The sequence below is a fragment of the Dreissena polymorpha genome, chromosome 3 (assembly GCF_020536995.1).
Source record: "Dreissena polymorpha isolate Duluth1 chromosome 3, UMN_Dpol_1.0, whole genome shotgun sequence".
NCBI lineage: Eukaryota > Metazoa > Mollusca > Bivalvia > Myida > Dreissenidae > Dreissena > Dreissena polymorpha.
In genome coordinates this window covers 41,011,479-41,038,878 of record NC_068357.1, presented here as the reverse complement: position 1 = coordinate 41,038,878, position 27,400 = coordinate 41,011,479, and the positions used below count along the sequence as shown (strand labels likewise).

Below are 27,400 nucleotides of genomic sequence, written 5' to 3'. Positions count from 1 at the left end.
AAAATGAAACTAGTGCTAGGTAAAAACTTTCCATCAGAACCACCTAGAGGATTCTTTGTGACAAAAATATTTCACCCAAATGTGGCCTCTAACGGCGAGATATGTGTGAATACTTTAAAAAGGACTGGACTTCTGATCTTGGGATTAAACATGTACTTTTAGTAAGTATTAACAGATTTGTATTGAGTATTTGTTATTTTAAGATGTATTTATGAGGGTTGAACAGAGATGATGATCTGTAAAAAAAACAAACAGGTGGAAGCTACATGTACCTCATTTCCTGACCCAGCAACATAACTTATGTAAGAGTGGCTATTGATATATTTGACATCTATTTCTACCCTACCCTATTATCCCCAGTAAGGTTGTTTTCAGTAATTAGCAAACATAATGTGATTTCAGAACTTAACAGATTCAAATAGGTTTTGGTGCTTTTAGAACTTAACGGATTCAAATAGGTTTTATAAACTAGGAGTCAAATGATAATATCAGGAGTCAGAAATTTTTCAAGGGTTAAAATACTGTAGGGCATAGTTATTTTGTTCGTGCAAACATGTACTAGTGAAATTGTCTGTAAATGTTTTTGCTTAGGCCACTCCAAATTGATGGTGTTGTCGTCAGATTTGCCGCACCTATTTTCAAAATGGAAAAAAAAAAAAAAAATACCGCTCACCAGGGCTCAACATTAACCTAAAAACCTAGTACTTATGAAAATCTACTTGCCCTGAACGTAAAGCTACTTGCCCCAGTGATTTTTTTTTGCTTTTTTTTCTTACAGCCTGTGCCTTTTGGATTGGGAAAATTAGCGCGATAAACCATGAAATTGGGAAAAATAGTGCGATAAACCATGAAATTGGAAAACATTATAAATATGATTATAAGACAGAATTAAAATTATTAAAGTATGTTTGACAGCATTTTTATATTATAAAGTACTAATTTAATGTGTTCTTACAATGAAGACAATGTTAAGTTAGTATCCTTCCACATTCATATTGAACTTGCAATAATCTATATAGATTCTTAAATATACCATTAATCATAACCTCTTTAACAGTAAGAATTTAATTCAGTATTCTTTTAAATTGAATATCATATGGTGAAACATTAACACATATTAATAAAAAAAACGCTTTTGTGGTCTTGCTATGTTAATGATGTATTATTGGAGTTAAAATAATTTATTTCATTTCTTTACCTTTCAACCTCTTGCACTTCAATGCTATTTCAGTAAACTGTAAAGCGTGACAAACATAATAAGCAGAATATGCATATGAATCTGATTTACACAGATCCACTAACATATAAATCATATCATGTTTGTCTCTTTCCATTTTCGAACGATACTCATCTTAAATGCATTAACTTTGGTGAGTAACGGTAGACTAACTCCAATTTCCCAACACTGATTCCGTGATGCACATTCACTGTGAAGATTTGTAATGAATATTTGTTGTTTTTATCTCAAACGTTATATTTTGCGTTAATTGACACACGCATTAAATTATTCCGTAATAACCATATGATATCCGTTGTTAATTTTAATGTTATTTATCATTTTCGCCGCGCATCGCAAATTTCTCGTCTGCTTGCCGCCATCTTGGGCGTGTGTAAACACAGGCGTTTACAATCGGGATACATCGACTATTGTCGGTATCCTCCGCAATATAGAGAGAGATGTGGATAGCAACGTAAAATCGGCTAAATTCGCGAAAAATACGTAAGTCAGTTGTTGTTCGGCGACGATTCGGCAACTCGATCGGCACTCATTCGAAATTATTGCTAAATTACATTGTAATCTTATTGGCTTTATTGGGAAAATTTTGTCTTTTTTTGGGAAATTTAATCAAACTTTTGGGAAAAAACGTCATTTTTTGCAATTGGGAAGCAGCCGAATATCGGCTGTAATTTCTGGCAAAAAAAATCACTGTGCCCAAACATGAAATATCACATAAACTGTAAACCATTAACTGTAACCTCATATGTTTTAATAAAGATAAAAAAAAGCGGCGAAAAGTTGCTTCAGCCCACCAGGGCTCGAATTTAACTTTGTTTTCTACTTGCAAAAAATTGCAAGCAGCTTTAATACCAACTCGCAAAATCAAAAACTTTCTCGCAAATTTAAGTTTTATATTAAGTTATTTTTCACCCTTGTTCAGCGTTTTCGTAGAAGGATTTAATTTCTGTTTTTTTTTTGTAACTGGACGGTTAACTTTTATCTTTCGTATTGTTATTTCCGTATTTTGGTAAAAAAAATCTAGTTATTTTTCGCTTTGACGCCATGTCTGTTCAGGTTCAATGAAGAGATGTGAATAGTTGACTGTTTCACGTTCTTTGTACCAATACCATCCCCGTACCTGAACTATAAGTACACAGGCCTTTTTCTGTCTATTTTCCGAAAAAGTACCTAGCAAAATTGGGATTTTTCAAGTCGCGAAATCTTCCAAATTGGGAAGAGTTTTCATCAACAAAAGCATTATTTGGGAAATTATTTTTCTGATTTTGTCTTATCAAATCTAATGTTTTCATATATTGGTATTGCCCAAAAATGCTAAGAAAGTATTAAACTGTTTTTTTTTACCATGCAACAGTCATTGTCCACTGCTAACATAAGTATGTGTTTGATATAAAAAACACAGACTTTGTTATGCTTGAAGTTCAAATAAAATACATAGATCAACATGTTATTATAAAGGATTTTTATGCCCCCCTTCGAAGAAGAGGGGGTATATTGCTTTGCACATGTCTGTCGGTTGGTCGGTCCGTCCACCAGGTGGTTTCTGGATGATAACTCAAGAACGCTTAGGCCTAGGATCATGAAACTTCATAGGTACATTGATCATGACTCGCAGATGACCCCTATTGATTTTGAGGTCACTAGGTCAAAGGTCAAGGTCCCGGTGACCCGAAATAGTAAAATGGTTTCCGGATGATAACTCAAGAACGCTTAGACCTAGGATCATGAAACTTGATAGGTAGATTGATCATGACTCGCAGATGACCCCTATTGATTTTCATGTCACTAGGTCAAAGGTCAAGGTCACAGTGACACGAAATAGTAAAATGGTTTCCGGATGATAACTCAGGAACGCTTAGGCCTAGGATCATGAAACTTGATAGGTAGATTGATCATGACTCGCAGATGACCCCTATTGTTTTTCAGGTCACTAGGTCAAAGGTCAAGGTCACAGTGACCCGAAAAAGTATAATGGTTTCCGGATGATAACTCAAGAACGCTTATGCCTAGGATCATGAAACTTCGTAGGTAGATTGATCATGACTTGCAGATGACCCCTATTGATTTTCAGGTCACTAGGTCAAAGGTCAAGGTCACGGTGACCCGAAATAGTAAAATGGTTTCCGGATGATAACTAAAGAACGCTTATGCCTAGGATCATGAAACTTCGTAGGTAGATTGATCATGACTTGCAGATGACCCCTATTGATTTTCAGGTCACTAGGTCAAAGGTCAAGGTCACGGTGACCCGAAAAAGTAAAATGGTTTCCGGATGATAACTAAAGAACGCTTATGCCTAGGATCATGAAACTTGATAGGTACATTGATCATGACTCGCAGATGACCCCTATCGATTTTGAGGTCAAAGGTCAAGGTCACAGTGACCCAAAATAGTAAAATGATTTCCGGATGATAACTGAAGAACGCTTATTCCTAGGATCATGAAACTTAATATGTAGATTGATCATGACTCGCAGATGACCCCTATTGATTTTCAGGTCACTAGGTCAAAGGTCAAGGTCACGGTGACCCGAAATAGTAAAATGGTGTCTGGATGATAACTCAAGTCAAGAACGCTTATGGCTAGGATCATGAAACTTCATAGGTACATTTATCATGACTGGCAGATGACCCCTATTGATTTTCAGGTCACAAGGTCAAAGGTCAAGGTCACAGTGACAAAAAACATATTCACACAATGGCTGTCACTACAACGGAGAGCCCATATTGGGGCATGCATGTTTTACAAACAGCCCTTGTTTATGAATACATGTAGTCACAGTCGAAGGACCTGCATCCAACATATTTTTATTCAAAATTCAAGTTGCCAAATATCTGAAGGCAAACTATTTTTTTAAACAAAAAGTAAAGCTGAACATCATATATGTACAGTATTGAGATGTTAAAAAGCTACAAATGGTTGTATATTATAATTACTTTCACACTATGAAATAAAAATATATTTTTAAAAAAATGCCACTTGCCATGAATACCATTTACAATAATATGGCTACATGTACCAGTTTTGTTTATATGGCTTTAGTAAAACCTTGTTAACACTCTAGAATTCACATTTATAGTTCCATTGTCATGGAACTTGGCCGAAGATTTGTTCTAATGATAGCTTGACTGAGTTCGAAAATCAGGGGGTTTTTTTAGAAAAAGGGGAAGACGCTGGACGCTGGGTAAAAGGGGAAAATCGAGCGCGAAAGAGACATATTTGGGGAAAAAATAAAAACTGCTCATTTCAATGTCTATAACTCACCTACAGACTTCAAGTTCAGGGTTTTTTTTTAGAAAAAGAGGCATGTCTCTGACCTTTTTGTTCTTAAACACATGAACAAGTATGATATTAAAGTCAAAGTCCTAAATAAAGTTGCAGGGGTAGATCTTATTATGGGAAATGTTTTCAACTGGGGCCGGGGAACGATGTCAATATTGTGATTTCAATTTCATGATGAATGGGTTAACTATCTAGATCTGCTACAGTATTGGAAGGGAAAGGTGCGGCAGCTGCTGATTGTCTACTTTCACTTTTACAATAATCCGACAGTATTAATCGATGTTGATTACATGTACCACCAAATCCGGCTGGGTTTCAACGGTTTTTGATGATTCATTCTTTAAAAATCTTAAAAATTAATATTTTCCGAGTCCGAACGTTTTATTTTGTTCGTGTATGAACGCCAATTGTGAGACTTTTTTCTGTTTTAACGTTTATGTCTTGGCTTTCACATAACCCGGATGAAAATTCGACTGGTTTCCGGTAATTTATTGACGAAACACCCTTCTCGCGCAAGACCGGAATCCAGTAAAATAGTCACATGATTAATACGATGAGTTGCCCGGTTTCCATGACGTAATTTAAGAGCTATATATAGAATCACTGGGATTCCCAGATTTGAGTGTCCGTCGGGAGGAGAGAGAGAGCGAGATCGTTGTACATGGTACAAATTGGATACGTGTCGACTTCCCAAAAGAAAAAAAAACATTTCTTTGAGGGTAAAATATTATATTTTGGCGAAAAATTATATTTTTGGAGGGGAAATGGTTGTTTTAGGGGAAAAAATTCTGGTAGGGGAAGACGCCGAATATCGGCGTCACTTTCTTAGTAAAAAAAACCCCTGAAAATGGTTACAGTTTGTTGAAAAACATGGCCGCCAGGGTTTCAGCAGTTTTCATAATATAACTGTTATAACACTCGAGTTGTAATGCTGATGTTGGTGCACAATGATGATTATAATGATGATGATGAACTAATAAATATATTATTGCTTGTTTGTACATAGATTCTTTTCTTTGTATAAGAATTGAATGTAAAATATTGCTGTTTAAACAATAATCCTTTGTTAATGCAATATTTTTCTATCGAAATGTGATTTTTAGCTCCACTGGCCAAAGGCCAGCGGGGCTTATGTCATGGTCCTGTGTCCGTTGTGTGTGTGCGTGCGTCCGTGCGTGTGTTAACTTTTTCTTTAAACATCTTCTCCTAAACAACTGGTCCAAATCTGATGAAATTTCTCAGGAATGTTCCTGTGGTGAACCTCTTTCAAAGTTGTTCAAGTTATGCCCCTGGGGTCAAATTTGACCCTGCCCCGGGGATTCAAAAAATTGAAAATTTGCTTATATAAGGCCTATTTTGTGCAAACTTTATAAATCTTCTTGTCCATAACCATCAGGCTTAGGGCTACCACATTTAGTATGTATTGACATCTTATAGTCCTTTACCAAGTTTGTTCAAATTATGCCCTGGGGTCATATTTGACCCTGCCCCGGGGGGTCAAAAAATTGAAAATTTGCTTATATAAGGCCTATTTTGTGCAAACTTTAAAAATCTTCTTGTCAGTAACCATTGGGCCTAGGGCTACCAAATTTGCTATGTAGTGACATCTTTTAGTCCTTTACCAAGTTTGTTCAAATTATGCCCCTGGGGTTAAATTTGACCCTGCCCCGGGGGGTCAAAACATTGAAAATTTGCTTATATAAGGCCTATTTGTGCAAACTTTAAAAATCTCCTTGTCCATAACTGTATGGCATAGGGCTACCAAATTTGGTATGTAGTGACATCTTATTGTCCTCTACCAAGTTTGTTCAAATTATGCCCCTGGGGTCAAATTTGACCCTGCCCTGGGGGTTAAAAAATTGAAAATTTGCTTATGTAAGGCCTATTTTCTGCAAACTTTAAAAATCTTCTTGTCCATTACCATTGGGTCTAGGGCTACCAAATTTGCCATGTAGTGACATCATATAGTCCTCTACCAAGTTTGTTCAAATTATGCCCCTGGGGTTAAATTTGACCCTGCCCCGGGGGTTAAAAAATTGAAAATTTGCTAATATAAGGCCTATTTGTTCAAACTTTAAAAATCTTCTTGTCCATAACCAATTGGCCTAGGGCTACCAAATTTGCTATATAGTGACATCTTATAGTCCTCTACCAAGTTTGTTCAAATTTAATCCCCCGTGGGTCAAATTTGACCCTGCCCCGGGGGTTTAAAAAATTGAAAATTTGCTTATTTAAGGCCTATTTTGTGCAAACTTTAAAAATCTTCTTGTCCATAACCATTGGGCCTAGGGCTAACAAATTTTGTATGTAGTGACATCTTATAGTCCTATATCAAGTTTGTTCAAATTATGCCCCTGGGGTCAAATTTGACCCTGCCCCGGGGGGGTCAAAAAATTGAACATTTGCTTATATAAGGCCTTTTTTGTGAAAACTTTTAAAATCTTCTTGTCCATAACCATTGGGCCAAGGGCTACCAAATTTGGTATGTAGTGACATCTTATAGTCCTCTACCTAGTTTGTTCAAATTATGCCCCTGGGGTCAAATTTGACCCTGCCCCGGGGGTTCAAAAAATTGAAATTAGCTTATATAAGGCCTATTTTGTGAAAACTTTAAAAATCTTCTCGTCCATAACTTTTGGGCCTAGGGCTACCAAATTTGGTATGCAGTGACATCTAATAGTCCTCTACCAAGTTTGTTCAAATTATGCCCCTGTGGTCAAATTTGACCCTGCCCTGGGGGGTCAAAAAATCAAAAAATTGCTTATATAAGGCCTATTTTGTGCAAACTTAAAAAATCTTCTTGTCCATAACCGTATGGCATAGGGCTACCAAATTTGGTATGTAATGACATCTTATAGTCCTCTACCAAGTTTGTTCAAATTAAGCCCCTGGGATCAAATTTGACCGTTCCACAGGGGTCACAAAATTGAACATATGCTTATATCGGACCCATTTTGTGCAAACTATAAAAATCTTCTTGTCAGGGGTTCCGCTGTCGATCGCCATTGGCGCCAAATGTCGCTAAATTTTTAAATGTTGCTCCAATTTTTAAAAGTGGCGAATTAAAAAAAATCGGTAAAATCCTATCCGAAAATGTACTGCGAGTCGAAAGCACGCGACCGAGCATTAGCCGCCAGCGTCTGTCAGTTGTAAATATTGATTTACGACGATGTAAGCAACCTACAGTGTAGAGTGCACTGAAATCACCGAAGCGTGTAAGTGTTACAAACGGTGTTTTTCGGCGTAAGCTGCATAAGCCAGCTTTTCACCTTAGCCTGACCTTTGTAAGTGTCCAATAAAATTCCAATAAAATTTCCCGCGGCTAGGTACGAATGAATACACTTCATTTATTCCATTGGCTGATTTGAGTTTACCACCAGAACATTGGAAACATATCCGCGTCTTTGTAACACTGTTTTACTGTATGAAACAATTTTATCTCGAATGAAAAGGCTTAATAGATAGAACAGTTTTACACTCAATTCTCGACATCAATACAGTTTGTGCGTACACCTTTTATTTTCAGAGTATTACCAGCGCAAGAGCGTTTATACTTAAAAGGCTATGTTCTCATATTTAGTTCTTACTTCCTTATTCCTGTCAACATGTTAACATGTAAAAGTATAAAGAGCAATGGAAGCGAGGCCTCACTTTAAAGCATTGCATTTCAACCCGCGAGTTCAGAGTTTATATACAGGTCATCACCGGAGTTGGCGGCCAGTAAAATAATCGTTATATAATAAAGACGCTATCCGTGAACTAGGTGACCTGGAATTTTCTTTAGACCAGAAATATGTTAAATGAAGATATTCAGCAATATAATTATGGTATGTAAATAATAGATTCTTAATGTGTTTTCAACAATACAATGATAAATATTATTGTTGATAAATTTAACAATAATTATTCGTCCATATTGCCTAATGTACTAAAGTGATATTATGAGCATGTAACAGTTTATAGGTGTCTATCGCAACCGTTGATTATTTTTGATGTTTCTACTTCATATACACTTATATTAATTAATGCAGCATCATCATACTAAAACAATATACCAGAAAGAGAAAAATAATGCATTTGAATATCAACCGTACTTTCGTTTGACAACTGATCATGCGTTTACGAGTTGAACCTAAATTTAGTTTTAGTGCAGATTTGTTCATACGACACAAAGACACGAAATTGTTTTACGGATCATTTCAGCTTACAGGACTGGGTGGGTCACGTAAGAATATCGAATATAAAATATATTTTTATAAACAACTGGTAGCAAGGTGAGTTGCAGATAATTAATCAGTAACCACATTTTAACTAACTATTTTGACCTGTTAATTCTTTTCAGCTCAATTCAACAGTGCAAAATGCCCATAATATCACTTTAAGCATTAGCACGATGATAATTGATACCGTTAATAATCGAATCAAATAGCAATGCCCGACAAACCACTAAAACAGGTTTGTTCGAAGAACGCGCCTATAAATACGGATACTTCTTGTGTGGCCGGTTGACTCATATGTTTAAATTTCACTTCCATTCTTCTTGTGGTTTTCTGTTTTGTATCTATAGGTTTATGACCAGCAATATGTTATAATGTAAAATAAGCCGCGAAAACTCCCCGTAACATCCCGTACTGCGTGTGATGCAGCTAAGAACTGCACAGAAAAAGACATTCGCTATCCTTGATCTCATTCATTAAACTATTTACGCCGTATATCTTTTTTAAAGATATTTCTTGTTACTGCTATTGTCAAGTTTTATGGGGGTTATTATCGGATTAACGGCTCCTTTATGATATTGAGCAATAAGTTAAGTAACACGGGGACAAACTGTCACGACAATCAATAATTATAATGATTATTAGGGCCGCTATTACTTTGTTACAATCAAAACCATGGGGCTGGCAAAAGCATTTAATTTCTCCACATCAACAAATAAAACTTGTTTCAACAGGTATTTGTGAGCATTTCTGTTTAATAGATTCATTATTGTAATGTTCTGGGAAGGATATAAATTGATTAAAATAACAACAATTTCTGAAATAAATATAAAACATTCACTCGATGTACTATATTTCGGATATGTTAAATTCGGACATTTAAAGATAGGGATATTTATGTGTTGGTTTGATGTTGATAGTTTGTAAAAATATGTTTTATGTTATTTCAGGCAACTAGAATGGATGGTGGCAATTATCTGGGCCTTTCTGTCAGGAAAAAGGCGTGAACAACAGTCATTTAATTGAACCTGGAAATCATCCACCACTAACAGAAAACTTGTTAACAACAGAAGCTGATGTATATCATGTCCAAATGACCAAATATAACTGTTAAACACTTTGAAGTGAGATACTGTTTAATACATTGATGTTAACATTATTATATTATTTTGGTTATCTGTGTTGTTTATCAAGTTGAAAAAAATGTTATTTATATACAAATAAAGCTTATTAAGACTTATGAAGGTATGACTTATGAAGGTACTTATTGTTTTTTATTATGAAATAACATACTTTTTAAAGTGATAATATAGTCAATGACATTAATGTAGTAAGGTTTCTTGAAATGATTGTTCTTATTAATAAGGTGGAATAACCGACAGTATTCACGCCGCGAAAAAGTGGCGACAACTTTTTTTGGGCCAGTGGAACCCCTGCTTGTCCATAACCATTGGGCCTATTTCTACCCAATTCGGTAGGTAGTGACATCTAATAGTTCTCTACTTAGTTTGTTCAAATTATGCCCCTAGGAACCAATTTGACCTTGCCCCAGGGGTCACAAAAATGAACATATGCTTAAATAAGGCCTTTTTTGTGCAAACCAGGGTTGGCATTTTGACCGGTCAATTGAGTATTGACTGGGCCGGCGGTCAATACCTGGTTAAAAACCGGTCAATACTGGTCAATATTGGTTGGATTGAAAATTATAGCATTTAAACATCACAGAGCTCGACATTAACTTTTGAAGCCACTTGTCCAGTCGGACAAGTAGACCATAATTTCACTTGTCCTGACAAAAAGCAACTTGTCCTGACCATTATATCTTATTCTGCTCAGTACTTTGCAAAATAATGAAATTATACAAAATGCTCAAATCATAAAGACTTGAATCGTTTAAAATACATGTAAACATAATTGTAGGCAATTTCAATACAAAAAGAACTTACTAGAATAATAGAAAAACTCAAGATTTTTGATTTTTAAACATTATACAAAGCCATAATACCTGACAAAAACTTGTGTGTTGCCAACATCAAACAGAAAATGTTATAAGTGATGTATATGTACAGTACTTAACTGATATTTCAAAAAACAAAATCATTCTATACATAGAGAGGACGTCACTACGTTAATTGTCTGTAAGACCGGTGTGTACCGGTGTCGTAAAATTCATATTCTTTACAAGGGAGAATATTCTTGTTATCTTGGCACAGAAAAAAATGTTAAGGGTTGCTTCCCTTGTGAACAGTACAGTGTAGTACATGTATCACATGGAACTATTGGAATATCTCGAGCTTCGACGATTAAACGTATACAAAATATACTCAGAAAAGTTGAGTGATATCTTCTCAGAAATAATGGCTTTAAAGGTATTTTTTCTTATGTATACAATTATAATGACCACTTGTCCCGTCGGACTAGCAAATTCTTTATTTACTTGTCCGGACTAACAATTTGGTTGTCCCGGACAGTCGGACTACCTTTAATGTCGAGCCCTGCATCAAAAAGGAAGACTTTAAGCTATTCTATATTAAATCACTAATTATTCTGTAATTGTAAAAAAAAAGAGTTATTTATTGTAAAAAAAATCTTAAAAGCTGTACAAAATTACTTATTTATTATTTATGGAAACGGCCTAAAATACATAAGGACTAAGGTAATATCTTTATCTCAGTGTATCACATCTGTAACTAAAGTAGTATTACTATTGTACATGTAGTTACCATAGTATTTCACTGATCTATTGATATATCTAATTGATAAGCAGATGGACAAACAAAACTCTTGTGTTTTCTAGTGTCATAAATCTGGCCCCTAAGCCTTAATTGGTAATACAATGCATGCTGTGTTATGTCTCTGATATTGACAATGAAGCAAATCTGCCCTTAGGCTATTTCATATAACTCACACAAAAGGAGACATAACTTGCTTTTAATTTAATAGTAAAATCTAATTTGTCTCATTTTTGTATTAAGAAGTTTTTTTTACTTTCATATTTAAAAGCTCAATTGGTCTTCACATGAATAAGCAATCAAAGTTCTTGATTTTGCCAAAAAATAATGTTTTCCAATTGTGGGTCTACTCAAGACTCTTCAATTATTTAGTCTTTAATAATTATTTCTTTTTCTTTTTTTACATGTATCAATGGAAAATAAAATATTTTGTTTAAAAAGAATTTAAAGAAATCTAGGCAAGAATACATGTACATGACAAGTAAGGGTCGTGTCAAAAAGGTCCTATTATCAGTTTTGGGTACCCCAACCTTTTTAAATCTCAAAAACATTGAATATACTTTTGATAATGCACATCATTGGTGTGTCATATTGTTATTTTTGTTGAATCAAGCACAGAATTATCTGAACATTCATTAGAATTTTTTATTAAGTTCAATCGACCAGAAAAATCCAATTTAATAACTGCAACTTTGACTAATTTTCAAAATATTGAGAGATTGGCCTACAAATTGCATGAACAGGTATAAAATATTGGGTATTAATAGCTTAAGACATTATTGGCAACATGTCTGTTTAATTTGCATTATCACTATTGTTTAATTAAGAATGGAATATTAATCAAAATTGGGGGTAAAGTTCAATCGACCTGTATTGACCAGTAATGACCACTTTGGGAGTATTGACCGGGGCGGTTTTAACCGGTAAAAACCACCGGTTAAAACCGGGGGCGGTCGATTGGTGCCAACCCTGGTGCAAACTTTAAAAATCTTCTTGTTCTTAATTATAGAGCCTAGGGCTACTAAATTTGGTGTGTAGTGATATCTTAAAGTCCTCTACCAAATTTGTTCAAATTATTCCCCTGGGCTCAAATTAGACCCGGCCCCGGGGGTTACAAAACTGAACATATGACGTTTACCAGTGGAGATTACTGCGGCCATTTGGCTGTGACCAACAAAACATCAACATCTTGTAAGCATGAGATAACACCCTGTCATTTAGTGCCATTTTAGGTCAGATGGTGACTGCTTACAAAGGCATTGAAGTAAGAACATGTGTTATAAATGTTTTTCTTATAAACTGAAAAAAGTCTGGTTTTATTTAAATATGTCGAAAAGACCATATATCTGGATGAAAATATTTTGGATGACATGTTAATTTCATGTCTTTTTTATAGTGTTAAAACCAGTTAAATAATATATTATTGATTTTAAAAACACAGCTTCCATGAACATAATTATTTCAAGGAAAGTCAATATATGATACTGCACGGTAAACTCAAACTTTGTATCAAAGAGGTGTTGAAATTAATGAAGTGCAATGTTCTTAACTATCGTATATGCTGCTTTTTAATAACTAATGATTCATTGTTCCATTTGTGAATCGTGACTGATCATGAATTGTTGAAATGATTGTCAATTGCTCATCAATCCATATATTTCTGACCATTCTATAATTTTCTTAATATAAGTTATGAATTGATCTTAGAAATCAAATGTATTACTTAATTAAATACATTTATAAATATAAAGAAATAATCTTTAGATTATCATAATATTCTCAGGCTTGTTGGTCTTATATAGGGATGTGTGGGTTGATGAGCAATTTCTCCTTTTATCACAATTATTTCTACCCTACCTGATCATTTCCTTCATATTCCATTATAATTCAATTGACGTCTGCAACCTCTTTCAAATTGGGAAAGTCCAAAATGTGTTGTTTGGTAAAGAGTTAAGGAATTTTGATTACTATGTGTCTTGTGAATCTGTTTCAAATCAAATGCGTAGATTTGATCTTCAGCATCTAAAAATATGTGAAATAGAAAGAACGACAATATCTTTTGGAGAGATGAATGTACCTACGTTATAAGCAAAGGACCTGTGCAACAATTCCGGGGCTTTTTTGTCTGTTTAGTTAACACGGTAGTAACTTTTTCCATATATAAAAATGCTCATCCTTCCAACTTTAAGCGCCCAGTGTGACGAGGGATAGAAAGAGAAAGTCACATGCTTGAGTACATTTCAACCCATGCGCATTACACGTTTTTTTCGCAAAGAAAAAACAGTGGAGCGATGCAGGGCCATCATGGCCCTCTTGTTTTTAAATTTTTTTTCTCTTTGCTTGCTTGAGAATTTTCCTGTTTTCAAAAAAAAATAGATTTTTTTTTTCTCACGCCTTTTCAACTTTTTTTTATAAAAAATCAGTAGACCAACAAATCAATTTGGAGTGGCCTTATTGAACATTTAAATAAAAATATGCGATCAGGCCTTTTCCGCCCTATGCCACTGGTCCGAATATCGGCCCCATTCCCAATGCAAATCTGGTTGTTTTCTTCCCAATTAAAAAAAAATCCCAATTCCCCAATTTTTTTTTTTTTTTTTTTTTTAAACCTTTTTATATATAAGTTAACCTGATCCAGTGTAGAATATAGAAAAATATTGCATAATTAAATTATCTGTTGCCCTGAATTTGTTTAAAAAAAAAGTAAGTTATGTTAAATTGATTATTTAAGACTTTCCTTATTTTCCCCAAAATCCGGTGTTTTCGCGCGATTTTTTTCCCCTCAAAAATGGCCAGGCCCTTTCCCCAAAATCAGATAAAAAAAACTGCGCTTACCTCACATGTTCATAATACTTTGTAAAATTTTATTATGTTATCGAAATAGTCGTTATTTACCAGTTAACAGCTTCTTTGAAATATAAGAAACACTATTTACATCGGAAAAGGCCTGGCGATGTGATAAATAATTTGTATTCAATAACATACATTAATGATTTAGCTTTCCATTAGGCCAATAAAAAAAAGGTCCATTTCCGGTCGCCCGACCGTGTCTCCCGAATCGGCACCGACCCTCAACTTTTTATTGGGGTCGCCAAAAAAAAAATTGTTCATTTTCGTTCATATAAGATGTAATATCATATCAAGCAAATAAAGCATATATACATGTATTCCTATTATAAGCTTTAGTAGCCTTCCATTCTTATACCCGAAGGAAAAAAAAACAAGAAAAAAAAGCCATTCCCTACCTATCGACCCTGTTTTTTTTTTCAAGCAGACCAGAAACGGACCTATTTTTTTTGGCCTTAACATATGCATCAAAATGATGCTAGGCAGAAAATTTGCAGTAATGAAAAGTGAGAAAATTGCAAAATGCTTGGAGCAAAAAGCCAGGCTTTTTCCGCTCCATTTTGGGAAAAAGCCACACTGGAATTTTGGGAATTTCGCGTCGTGAAAACCCCCATTTTGGGAAAAAAAAATAATCGCAAAATTGGCTCAATTGGGAAAAATTATCGCATGTAAAAAGCGTTTCTTATATTTCAAAGAAGCCGTTAACTGGTAAATAACGACTATTTTGATAACTTATTATTAAAATTTTACAAAATATTATGAACATGTGTAATAAGTGCAGGTTTTTTAATCTGAATTTGGGGAAAAGGCCTGATTTTTTTGAGGTGAAAAAAATTGCGCGAAGCGCCGGATTTTGAGGAAAATAAGGAAAGTCTTAAATAATCATTAACATATTTTACGGTTTTTAAAACAAATTCAAGGCAACAAATAATTTAATTATGCAATACTTTCTATATTCTACACTGGATCAGGTTAACTCATACATTTTAAGGTTAAAAAAAAAAAAAAAAATTTTTTTTTTTGGAATTGGGAAAAAAAAATTCAATTGGGAAAAAAACAACCAGACTTGCATTGGGAATGGGGCCGAATTTCGGACCCGTGGCATAGGGCGGAAAAAGCCTGAAAGCAAAAAGAGTGATTGTGTTACCTGAGTGCCTTGAGATTCTGAAACGAAAATACACTGTTTTACAGTGAAAAATATAGAAATATGTAGACAAATATTTGAAAACTATAAATCGTCACCTTAGCGCAAAACAGTGATAAGTGACATTTTTTTCAAAAATGACTTTTTTGCATAAAATGATCTAAAATGATGTCATACATGTTCTAAATAAATATCAGAATGGTATTCCAGTTTAATTGGTACTTTTTAAGAAAAAATCATACTGTATTATTTACACACATAGTTCTGTTCGGTGCAGTAAGTAAATAAGTGCACTTGTCTACTTACTGCACCAATGTTATTTTCATTTAAACTGCTTGGCATTGTGCGAGAAAGTCACAAGTGCACTTGTTCACTTTTTGCACCAAAATAAGATTGATTTCCAGCAAAGTTATTTGGTGTAATATAGTGATAAGTGTAATATATCAAGGCCAAAATGATGATATCATAGCTAGAAACTATGCATTGAATCCCAGTTAAAGGGACATTAACACATAGAAAAATGTTGGAAAATTAAAACAAAGCAATTGAACCATAAACTTTATTAAAATCAACTTGAACACCAAACTGTACATAAAATAACAACGGGGTCACCTAGAAATATCCAATTTTCATAATATTTGCATAATCATTGACACACTGATATTCTAATGTCAGGTACGTTATATTCATTTTAACACATCAATACATATAAATCACTTCGCACAGATTCAATTATTATTTATCATTATATTTGGTAGTTTGTGCTAAACAGATACCAGACTGTTATTTCATTTTTTGTTAATCATTTCTAATTTTTGTCGTCATTTTTTAAAATTTACTTGACAAGTTTTAAAAAGGGGTGTTTGTTAAATCATGCTGTTCATTTAAAGGATTATATAAATGACATTTGAACAACGTTGGTTTAAAAATCAAATTCAAACATACATTTTTACGAAAACATCATTAATATTTTCTTACAAGGAAAAATTAATATCTCAGCCAAAATCAAGTATGTTAACAACCTTTGTATTTTTAACGTACCTGACCATCAAACTTTCATAACGTACAATTCAAAGAATCTTTATAAGCATGCCTAATTCGTTTCATTGATACAAAAATGATAAAAATCTAATGGCTTAACTTGAAAAATCTTGAAATACACATGTACACGGAAAAACATAGATTTAAAGAACTCTTAAAGTCCAACAGATAAAGCGTTGTATCATGCAACGCGAAACAATATTTTGGGAAACAACGAGGATTGCTTATATAGCTATAAAATACATCCGCTCAAAACATGAGCGTGGATGGTCGAGTGGTCTAGGCGGGAAGCTCTTATTCCAGGACTCCAGGGGTCAGTGGTTCGAGCCCTGTTGAGGTTTACTTTTTTTCCCATTTTTAAAATGTATTCTTGTTTTTTTACAGGAGATTATTAGTTCAAATGTTTAAATTAATCAATATAAAGCATTTAAAGCATTTAATGACAAGCTTCAATACATGCCAAAATCTGTTGGACGAACCCTTTAACGTGCTTGACAAGTCTATTTTGTTCCTATAGACAACATGCAATTACAACTAAGTCAACTACGTTTACATTTTCAAATAACAAACATTATGATTAAAACGTTCACATTTAATAAACACAACCATTTATGAGTTCAACAGTAGTTTATATGCTGTTATACATACTTCTTAGAACTATTTTCGAGTCAATGTACGTGACACTTTTTGTGAAAACAATCAATTTTCACAAAACAAACTACATAAACTGCCTTTTGCTTTTGCTACAAGCAATTGGCTATTGAAAGTGGTGTCAAAAAACGTGTAATGGGCATCTTCAAGTTTGGACTGCCAGGTGGCTCTTGGATTTCACGTACAAACTGTTCGAATTCAACATCTTGTACGTCTTCTCTTAACGGCCACTTTAACAAATCTCCTTTCCCATTAGTTTCGTCCATGAAACTATCGCCTCCTGTTTATCATCATCAACCTTGAGAAGTTCCCTTGGGTAGACCATATCATCCAAATTTACAAGATAGTATGCGATATCATCCAAATTTACAAGATAGTATGCGTCTTCAGTGCTCCAGCTAGGATTTGAAAAGGGAAGGGGGGGGGGCTTTTTGTCAAAAGGGCTGCCTTTCAAGTGCGCTTGGGTCTCTGGAATGCTTCCTGTTGCTGCTGCATGTTCATTTATATGTTTTTAATAATTGTTAGAATATATTATTCCCATTATTATTAAACCATTCAATGTCTTCAATGAGGAATAAATTAATAACAATGTAATAAGAGATTCATTACCGGTAATTATCATAATTTAATGTAAAAAAAAAATATATAAAAAAAATTTAAGGGCAGGGGAGGGGGGCCCCTAAGAAGGGCAGGGCGGAGGTTTGGAGGGGCAGGGCAGGGCACGAATTCAATTTAGACCTAGCTGGAGCACTGATCTTTGACTGGTTTGATCAATGGGGATTCATTTTTATCTGAGACTTTGGGCAACACATTTTCATCTGCGATATGTGAAGTGCCATTTCTGTCTGCGCACATTTCAGGTATGTTTAGCTTCAGATCTGTACTTATTTCTGTTTTCATCGATATTTCCTTTATGATCTATAAACTTCCGTTTAAGTGAACATTCACATAGGTTGGCTTCGTTACTTACATGTACATTGTGTTTTTCTGGTACAGTGTATATTTTCCAGTGTCCACAGTATTCGCCTTTTGAACAGGCTTCACAGTAACATGAGACCTTTGCGGTATATAACTGATTGTGTGCAGCAAATAATGCATGCAACTTTATGGTTCCCGAAACAGAATTCGGGTTTTTCATCTCAAGTTCTTTGGCTGTGGTTTCATACTCAGTTCCATTATAAAACACAGTCATACTCGATGCTTTCATGTAAGGGACTAGTTTTTTTCAAGATCGTGACCACCACTGTGGAATTATGGTTTGTGACATCAGAAACAAAAATCAAATTCTTGTGTTTCAGCTCATCTTCTTCTTTATAGTAAGCAACTACCGGATGCAGTGTAAATCCTGTGCTGTTCCAATAAGCGCTTTAAAATTCGTCGGCGCTGCTGCATGTAAAATTTTCTGCAAAATCCATATGGATACATATTTCATTTCTTGGCAAGTTGGCTTTTAGATTTCTTATGGCAGTATATTGCGTCTTCAGCCTAGAAACATGCTGTAATAAATCTCGGAACTGCAGTTGTGTATGTTTGATTATTCTCTTCTTTTGTGTTCTTGGATGTAACTTTTTTCGTTTTCTTCTTCCCCTCTACTTCTACGCGTTTCAACTCCTCAAACTCGACTTCTGTGTCATCCTGTATTTTATTGGTTAGCAGATCAGTCATGTCCTGTTCAGATACTTTCTTGCTAACCGTTTCTGGGTTTGGTGAAATATCAATTCCTACAGAGTGAATGCTTTTAAATTTCATAGCGTAATTTTTATGTTTGCTGCATAAACACGTTTTGCAGGTTATCGGCTTTGTCAAAAGTATATAGTCGGGATGCAGGGTTTTCAGCACAGAACTTGTGTTGCTCCATGAAGTTGATCACCTCCCATTTTATTCTTTCTCTTTCCAGGACTTTTCTTCTCTTTGGAATAGCCATCAATGCCTTTGCAGTGGCCCGTCTTAGTACTTTTCTCGAAAGCCCTGTTTCTTTACTTAGCGAGGAAATACATTTGTACTTCTTAAGGATATTGCCGCTCACAATATTTGCAATTGCCTTGCCTGAAACGACTTTCAGGCCTGCATGGTTACAAGCAGACCACTCCTCAGGCTAAATGTAACAGTCTAGTGATGCATTCTACAAAGATTTGCCCTGTGAGCGATAACCAAAGTGTTACTGTTGTTTTTACTCTCGGCTACAATAATGATCAAATTTATGCTGGATAATTTTTCCTGTAGTATTTTGCAAGATATCATGGTATTTTGCAACAAAATTTAAGAAGAAAACTTGAACTTTTATCTACTTAAAGTTAAAATGTGCAACAAAATGCTCCAGCTTTATTAAAAGTGTATGTGGGCTTATCAGAAGCCTTTGTTATATATCAATACTTAAGTAATGGGAGAGTGACAAAAAAATTCAAGATGATAGTACTGTCAACTTCAGCCAAGGTGAAGCCATGAAATTGTAATGATTCTTCAATATAGAAGAAAAAGCCATGTAGTAAAAGATGTCTACTGTTTGTCTCATTGGTTAAACTTTTTGTCATTCAAATTTGACAAATTGTATTTAACTCACATTAAATAATATTAGACGAAGTATACTGTATCAATGTATAGTGATGTTGTCATACTCCTCAATTTGTGTCTGTTCCAATGAAATTATTTTTCTGAAGTTTACAAATTAAATTTTAATGCTCGTTGTTACAAATATAATTATGTTAAATTAAATACCAGTGTAATATTATTGTTTAAAGTTGATATATATAAATTATCAAACAATACATGTGTTTTTTCATTAATATGCAAGATGTTTCTTTAAAAATGAAAAAATATTCATTTCATCTTAAAAAGATTCATAATGCTATGCATGGCAGAACCCCAGTGCTCATAATTTTGCTTCCTACATCAAAATTGGTGTAAACATTATTTTGTTTTCAATATCCTTAAACATTTTATTCTTAATTTTACAAGAAATTCAGTAATTGTTTGATTTTAAACCATAATATCTTACCTTATTCAGTTATTGCACAAAGAAAGTCTAGTGCAATATAGTAATAAGTGCACTTGTTACAGTATCACACTAAAAATATTTCAGTGTCAAATGAAGTTATGTGCAAATTCATCAAATATAATATTACTTGGTAGCAATATACTGAAATACATTTTATCTAATATATTTTTAGTTTAAAAACTGTATAAAAATGTTAACAATGTTAAAATCAAACCTCAATCTTTTATAACAATCAGTTTTTTTACTCTCCTGTAAAATTTTGAAATATGGACTTATCACTGTTTTACACTAAGGTGACGAAATCATGTATATTTTTCAGACCATTAAATGTCTGCAGATATTCCCAAACCACGAGTCAATATCGTGTATAATTTTTAGACCATTAAATGTTTTCTGATTGTTCCAAATCCTGAGTCACTATCCGGTATATATTTCAGACCATTAAATGTCTGCTGATAGTTCCTAACCCTGAGTCTGCGTTGAATGAGGAGGCAGGCAAACTGTTGCTGGAGCAGTATGAGGACTACACAAAACGAGCAAAAATATACACAGAAATCCATGCAAAACCACCAAAGTAAGCTTTATGGTTTTCATTATTACTTTAGCCTCCCTCTGGGAAAATTGGGCATAATGCAGTCTGCACAGGCTAATCAGGGATAACACTTTCTTCTTTTATGGCATTCTCTTATGGAAAATCCAGTTAAGACCAGGGCTTTTTTTCCTTCTTTGGGACCCGCCGAAAAACAGCCCTTTCCCCTCGGATTTTTTTTCCCCTCGGCAGGTAAATTTTCCCCCAGACTTCATTTTACCCCTAAAAAAAAAAAAAAAAAAAAAAAAAAAAAAATGTTGTTAACTTTAAATACACAAGTTAACCTGATCCAGTGTAGAAAATATAACATATTGCATAATTAAATTATCTGTTGCCTTTAATTTGTTTTAAAAACAGCAAAATATGTTACATTGATTATTTAAGACTTTCTTTATTTTCCCCAAAATCCGGCGTTTCGCATGAGTTTTTTGGTGTATTTAGTTGTATCTTGATAATGTCTAGAGCAAGAATATGGGTCATGCCGGGTTTAAAACAAGGTCACGGGGTCACTTAGGGCGTTTTAAACATCACAATGTTATCTGCTCTCTAATTCAAGAAGTTTTTATCCGATCTTCACCAAACTTGGTCAGAAGTTGTATCTACATGTAGATGATCTTAATGCCAAGTTCGAACATGGGCCTTGCCGGGTCAAAAACTAGGTCACGGGGTCACTTAGTGTGTTTTAAACATTCAGCATGTTGTCCGCTCTCTAATTCAAGTAGTTTTCATCCGATCTTCACCAAACTTGGACAGAAGTTATATATAGATGATCTTAAGGCCAAGTTCGAAAATGGGCCTTGCCGGGTCAAAAACTAGGTCACCAGGTCACTTAGTACGTTTTACACATTGAGCATGGTGTCCGCTCTCTATTTCAAGTAGTTTGAATCCGATCTTCACCACACTTGGTCAGAAGTTGTAACTAGATGATGTGTAGGTCAAGTTTGAACATGGGCCATGCCGGGTCAAAAACTAGGTCACAGGGTCACTTAGTGTGTTTTAAACCTCACCATGATGTCCGCTCTCTATATTAAATTCAAGTAGTTTTAATCCGATCTTCACCACACTTGGTCAGAAATTGTTTCTGGATAATGTCTAGAGCAAGTTTGAATATGGGTCATGCCGGGTTAAAAACAAGGTCACGGGGTCACTTAGTGTGTTTTAAACATCACAATGTTGTCCGCTCTCTAATTCAAGTAGTTTTAATCCAATCTTCACCAAAATTGGTCAGAAGTTGTATCTAGATGATGTCCAGGTCAAGTTTGAATATGGGTCATGACGGGTTAAAAACAAGGTTACGGGGTATCTTAGTGCATTTTAAACCTCACAATGTTGTTCGCTCTCTAATTCAAGTAGTTTTCATCCAATCTTCACCATACTTGGTCAGAAGTTGTATCTAGATGATGTCTAGGTTTAGTTTGAATATGGGTCATGCTGGGTCAAAAACTAGGTCAAGGGGTATCTTAGTGCATTTTAAACCTCACCATGTTGTCCGCTCCCTTATTCAAGTAGTTTTCATCCAATCCTCACCAAACTTGGTCACAAGTTTTATCTAAATGATCTCTAGGACAAGTTTGAACATGGGCCATTTGGGGCCTAAAACAAGGTCATTGGATCACTTAGTGCGTTATTTAACATTTAGCATGGTGTCCACTCTCTAATTCAAGACGTTTACATCCGATCTTCACCAAATTTGGTCAGAAGTTTTATGGAGATGATCTTAAGGCCAAGTTAGAACATGGGCCTTTCTGGCTCAAAAACAAGGTCAAGGTGTCACTTAGTGCGTTTTAAAAATTGAGCATGGTGTACGCTGTTTTTTGTGAAGACGACATGCAAAATATTATGTGTCAATGCGGCATGTGGGGGTATTCATCACGTCTATGACAAAGCTCTAGTTTAAGTAGTTTTATGGGTCATGCTGGATCAAACACTTGGTCACAAGGCCACTTAGTGCATTTCAAGCATTTAGCATGGTGTCCCCTATATAATTGAAGTAGTTTTCATCTGATCTTCACCAAATTTGGTCAGAAGTTGTGTCTTGATGATATGTAGGTCAAGCTCAAGTATGGGTCATGGTTAAGTTATCAAGTTGTCCAAAGCCTTCAAACGGGCGTATCTTGTGACAGTTTGGCACTCTTGTTATTAATTGTTTTCCTAAATTTTTGCTTTCAATATTGACATCATGTTAAAAAAGTATACATTTTTCTATATAATCTATATATATTTTCTTTCCTTTGCAATCTTTATTTTTTAATTAAAAAAAAATTTCCTTTGCAATTCATTTATTTTTTCATTTATTTGAAATTATATTTTTGAATATTCATATGTATGAGCATGATTAAGTTCCATAAATAGGCATGGGAAACCAATCAAGATAACCAAATTGATTATTAGTATTTGATTTTATAGAGATATATTTTTGTATAAAACCAAATACTAATACTTTATATCAGTTAGTTATCTTGATTGGTTTTATCTTAATTTTGCTTCCCTTATTTGTGAAAAAATAAATAAAAAAGGCCTACAATATATTTAATAACAAGAGAATAAAGCTACCGTAATTACTCTATGTTTTCGGACACTCTAAGTTTTCGGACACCCCTTTTTTTAGCAAAAATAATTATTTTTCTTGACTCTTAATTTTCGGACACACGAGTTTTCATCCATAATTAATGTCTCTAAGTTTTCGAACTGTATACTTTACAGCACTATTTTACCAAAATTCGGTCCTGTTTTCGATATCTAATGACACTTCGATCATGGGTTTTACAACCAGATTAACATAAAACATGGCAGCTGCATACCTGAGGGCAACGGACCATTACATAAGGGTTATTGGGTAAATAACCTTGTAAACCGGTATTAAATAATGGTTTCTCCCGATGGCAAAAGCGTTATGACAATTACCAGGGGTAGTGCCAATTAACCGTTCAATTATCTACCGCAATGGTACTACCCCTTCTCAGTAAAATAACTGTGACAAATACTAAACGCTTCAAAGTGTGATGCACCCTATTGCAAGTTTTATGAACAATGGAAGGTGTTAGACAACAACTGTCGGAAATGAACAAACAAAGAATTCATAATCTACATTACCTGTGTACACCTGTTTGTATCGTTGCAGGTTTTCAGAGCCTGTCTCCACAGACGCCATCTCAGAAGGGCCCATTGCAAAAAAACACGCTGGGGACAAGAAATTGCTTGACAAGAAGAAAAAAGAGAAAAAGAAAATCCTCAAGCGACTTTGATGTCTCTGGACTTAAAACAAATCTTTGTCACACACATACACAACATCAACCAATCCCAAATGACTGTCATTTCGTTCACTGTATTTTACATTTGAGTCTCACTCTTGGAAAAACAGGGCTTAATGCATGTGTGTAAAGTTTTGTCCAATATGAGCCTGTGCAGTCCACACAGTCTAATCACTGATGACACTTTCCACTTTTATGGAATTTTCGTTTAAAGGAAGTCTCTTGTAAACAAACATTCAGTTAGGGTGGAAAGTGTTGTTCTTGAATAGCCAATGTGGACTGCATGGCTAATCTGGGACAGCACTATTCGCGCATGCATTAAGCCCTGTTTTCCCAGAGCAAGGCTTATTTTATCATTTATCCATGATGTGCACTGCATAGTTTAATACTGAATTCTTCCAACTGTCCATGGTATGTTTGTTTCAGCTTGAGTGTCTGAATGTTGAGATTAAAGAAGGATACATGTAATTTTTTTTTTTTCATTTTTAAGCATTAAGGTGATAACTTATTTACCTGTATTAAAATTAAAAGTAGGCATGACAATTTATTTCAAAAATTGTTAATCACTTAACGTGATGTTTGTTTCTTTTAAACTGCGCAAATTTATACTGTATTAAAATTTTGGTAAGAAATGTTGCTCTTGATGCAAAAATTTGACAGAATCCTGAGTAAATGGGAATAAAATTGTAAAGACAGAACAGCGTTTGGCTTTACTTCACCTGAGCATAACATGCTAGTGATGAGCTTTTGTGGTCACCTTTTTTCCGATGTTTGTCGTGCTTCATCAACATTTTCATTGAGGACATATTAATTGCCAAATCTTCATGAAATTTGATATAAACTTTTGCCTCAATTTTATTTTGCCTAAGTTTGAAACTGATTCACTTGTTTGAATTAAAGGAAAAGCTTGTGAGCACACCCAGGGGCCTAATTTATTTCCTGACCTTCATGAAACTTGGTCTGAACATGTTTTCCAATGGTATGTCAACCAAATTGGTAAAAGGGTCACGTCGGGTCATAAACTAGGTCACTATGATGAATTAAAGAAAATGCTGGTGAACACATTAGTCCGCATTTAATCTCCTGGAGACTTGGTCTGAACATTTGTTCTAACAATTTCTCCACAGAGTGAGATTTGATTCCTGTCCATTGAAAAACATTGCTGCCAAGAGTCATGGAAGCTTCCTTTTGTTTCTATAGTAAAACAATTGGACACTAACATTTTAGTTTGTAACCCATTCAAAATGAAACTTGCTAACAACATTTTTTTAAATTATATCTGAGCCGAGTTTAAAAATGATTGTGGTTTTTTTTAAAGCATGGATGGCATTTGTTGAGGCTTTTTTTTTTAGAAAGCTAGTGAACACTTCCTGCTCAGAACATTTAGGTTCCTTGGGTCTCAGGTGAGCTCCTGACAGCCTTTGGCCCTCTTGTTTTTGTAGGTGAAATTGATTTGTGTTTGTCTGGGGCTAAAGTGTCCATACTTTTAACATTTTTATTTGAGTTTCAAAGTTTTTCAATCTTAATCAAATGTTTTAAATATTAAAAAAACAGTGCATATTTCATGTATTTTTCCAGTTTTACAAATATCTTTTATTATTGTTTTCAGCATGATAATTATTTTAATGTGAGAGAGTGCTTCAAATTTATGAATGGTGAAACTTATTAAATAGAAATTTAATCATGTCCATTGAACAAATTATCATATCATTAGCAAATTTTCAAAAGTTACTGTTTGCCCATTCTGGAAAGGGGACATTCTAAAATGTCTCTTAAATGTATAAAGCAACTTTGGAGTGGCTGTTTTTTTAACCTAATTTGGGAACAATATTGTACAGATTAATTTTTCTATGTGAATTAAAAAGTTGAATTCATAGTTCAACTATATATTTGTAAGCTGAAAAATGAAATGACTTATTACTTGTAAATGTATTGTCTTTATTCATTCTTTTACTTTTTAACAATGCTGTCATTTCAGAAGCGACCTAGGTGTTCTTGGAACAGAATATAGCAATGATTGTATATTGTGTATACAAAGCTTGTACATTATCATAAAGGAGCTTTGCTAATAATATATTAATAAATTGTATAGTTGTATTGAATTGAATATGTTTTATGTATGTTGATATATATTTGTTGTGTTTATTGTTCCTTTATTATTTAATTTGTGCAGAAGGAGTAACTATATTTATTATTTTGTACATGCATATGCGCCTGTCTCTGAGAAAACTTGAGTTAATGCATGTGCTGTAAGTTTTCCCACATTAGCCTTTGCAGTCTGCACAGGCTAATCAGTGACGGCACTTTCCGCATTGACTTGATTTTTATTAAGAAGAGACTTCCTTTAAACTCAAAATTCAATTAAAGCCAAGTATGGTACCAGATGAGCCTGTGTGGACTGCTCTTGCTAATCTGGGCTGATACTTTGGGCATATGCAGAAAGCCCACTTTTTAAGAGAGTGGCTCAGAAATATCAGCTTGACTGAATGTATGTTTATATTTTGTGTGTTTTAACCTGGGTACATAGTCAAATATCTTATGAAAAACATAAAAATTCATTAAATGTATTGTAAAAAAATTCTTATGTTTTAGCAAGTAAATATTGATGCTATGATTCAAATTGAATGATTTTGTTAGCAGACATTTATTGTGGGCTTTCACATAGAAAAATACTTCTGAAATCTTTACTTGAGATTTTTCTAAGTAGTTTTGCTATTACCAGTCCTGACTATGTTTGATGGTTTTGCCAATCTGGTGACAACATGCTCATTCTAAGCTTTTGTGATTACATTTTGTCTGTCATCCTTTGTGTGTCCTCGGTTTTTGCCTGGTTAACACTATAGAAGCCACATTAATTGCCCAATCTTCTTGGTCAGAACATATCTCCCATGGATAGATTGGCCTTGTTTGAAACTGGTTAAAAATATTATGTCACTTGGTTTAATTAAAGAAAAAGCTTGTGAAGTCTTGAGAGGACACATTTATTGTCCAATCTTCAAGAAATTGGGTAAGAACATATGTCCAAATACTATCTTTGGGGAGTTAAAAACTGGTTTAGGTGGTTTAAAAACTATGTCAATTTAAAGAAAAATCTTCATGAAAGGTGGTTTGAACATTTGCCCAAATAATATGAATTGAGTTTTATTGATAATAAGAATTATACGTGGTCCCTGACCATTGAACAAACTGGCGCTATGAAGCAGTGCAGATTTCCATATGTGGCTTTTGTAAAACCATTTCAACGCTGTAAATGTCACTATTTCGGCCCACGCACCGTCAACTTGCTCAGGACTAACAATTTTATATATCTGCACTCAGTTCAACTGTTATTGTGTTTTGTTCATAAACATTGCTGCCAGGTATTCGGGGCAGTTTGCCTTATAAGTGTAATGCGAAACCTTGTGAAAACTACC

The 27,400-nt window shown here is 34.4% G+C and overlaps 1 protein-coding gene and 1 long non-coding RNA gene across 3 annotated transcripts; both read left to right on the top strand.

The window, feature by feature from the left end:
- LOC127873818 (ubiquitin-conjugating enzyme E2 S-like) lies at window positions 1-26,789 on the top strand. Of its 2 annotated transcripts, none has more exons than XM_052417818.1 (3): window positions 1-161; window positions 20,585-20,721; window positions 23,858-26,789. In XM_052417818.1, exons 1-3 carry the CDS (start codon window positions 102-104, stop codon window positions 23,979-23,981), a joined length of 321 nt encoding a protein of 106 aa, XP_052273778.1. In that variant the 5' UTR covers window positions 1-101; the 3' UTR covers window positions 23,982-26,789. The 2 variants fall into 2 exon arrangements, with proteins under 2 accessions (XP_052273778.1, XP_052273777.1); XM_052417817.1 differs by lacking the exon at window positions 1-161 and adding an exon at window positions 17,838-18,012.
- On the top strand, window positions 7,701-9,721 carry LOC127873821 (uncharacterized). Its single transcript, XR_008046400.1, has 2 exons — window positions 7,701-7,735; window positions 9,688-9,721. It is a non-coding gene; the product is annotated as an uncharacterized LOC127873821 (long non-coding RNA).
- Window positions 26,790-27,400: the final 611 nt, after the last annotated feature.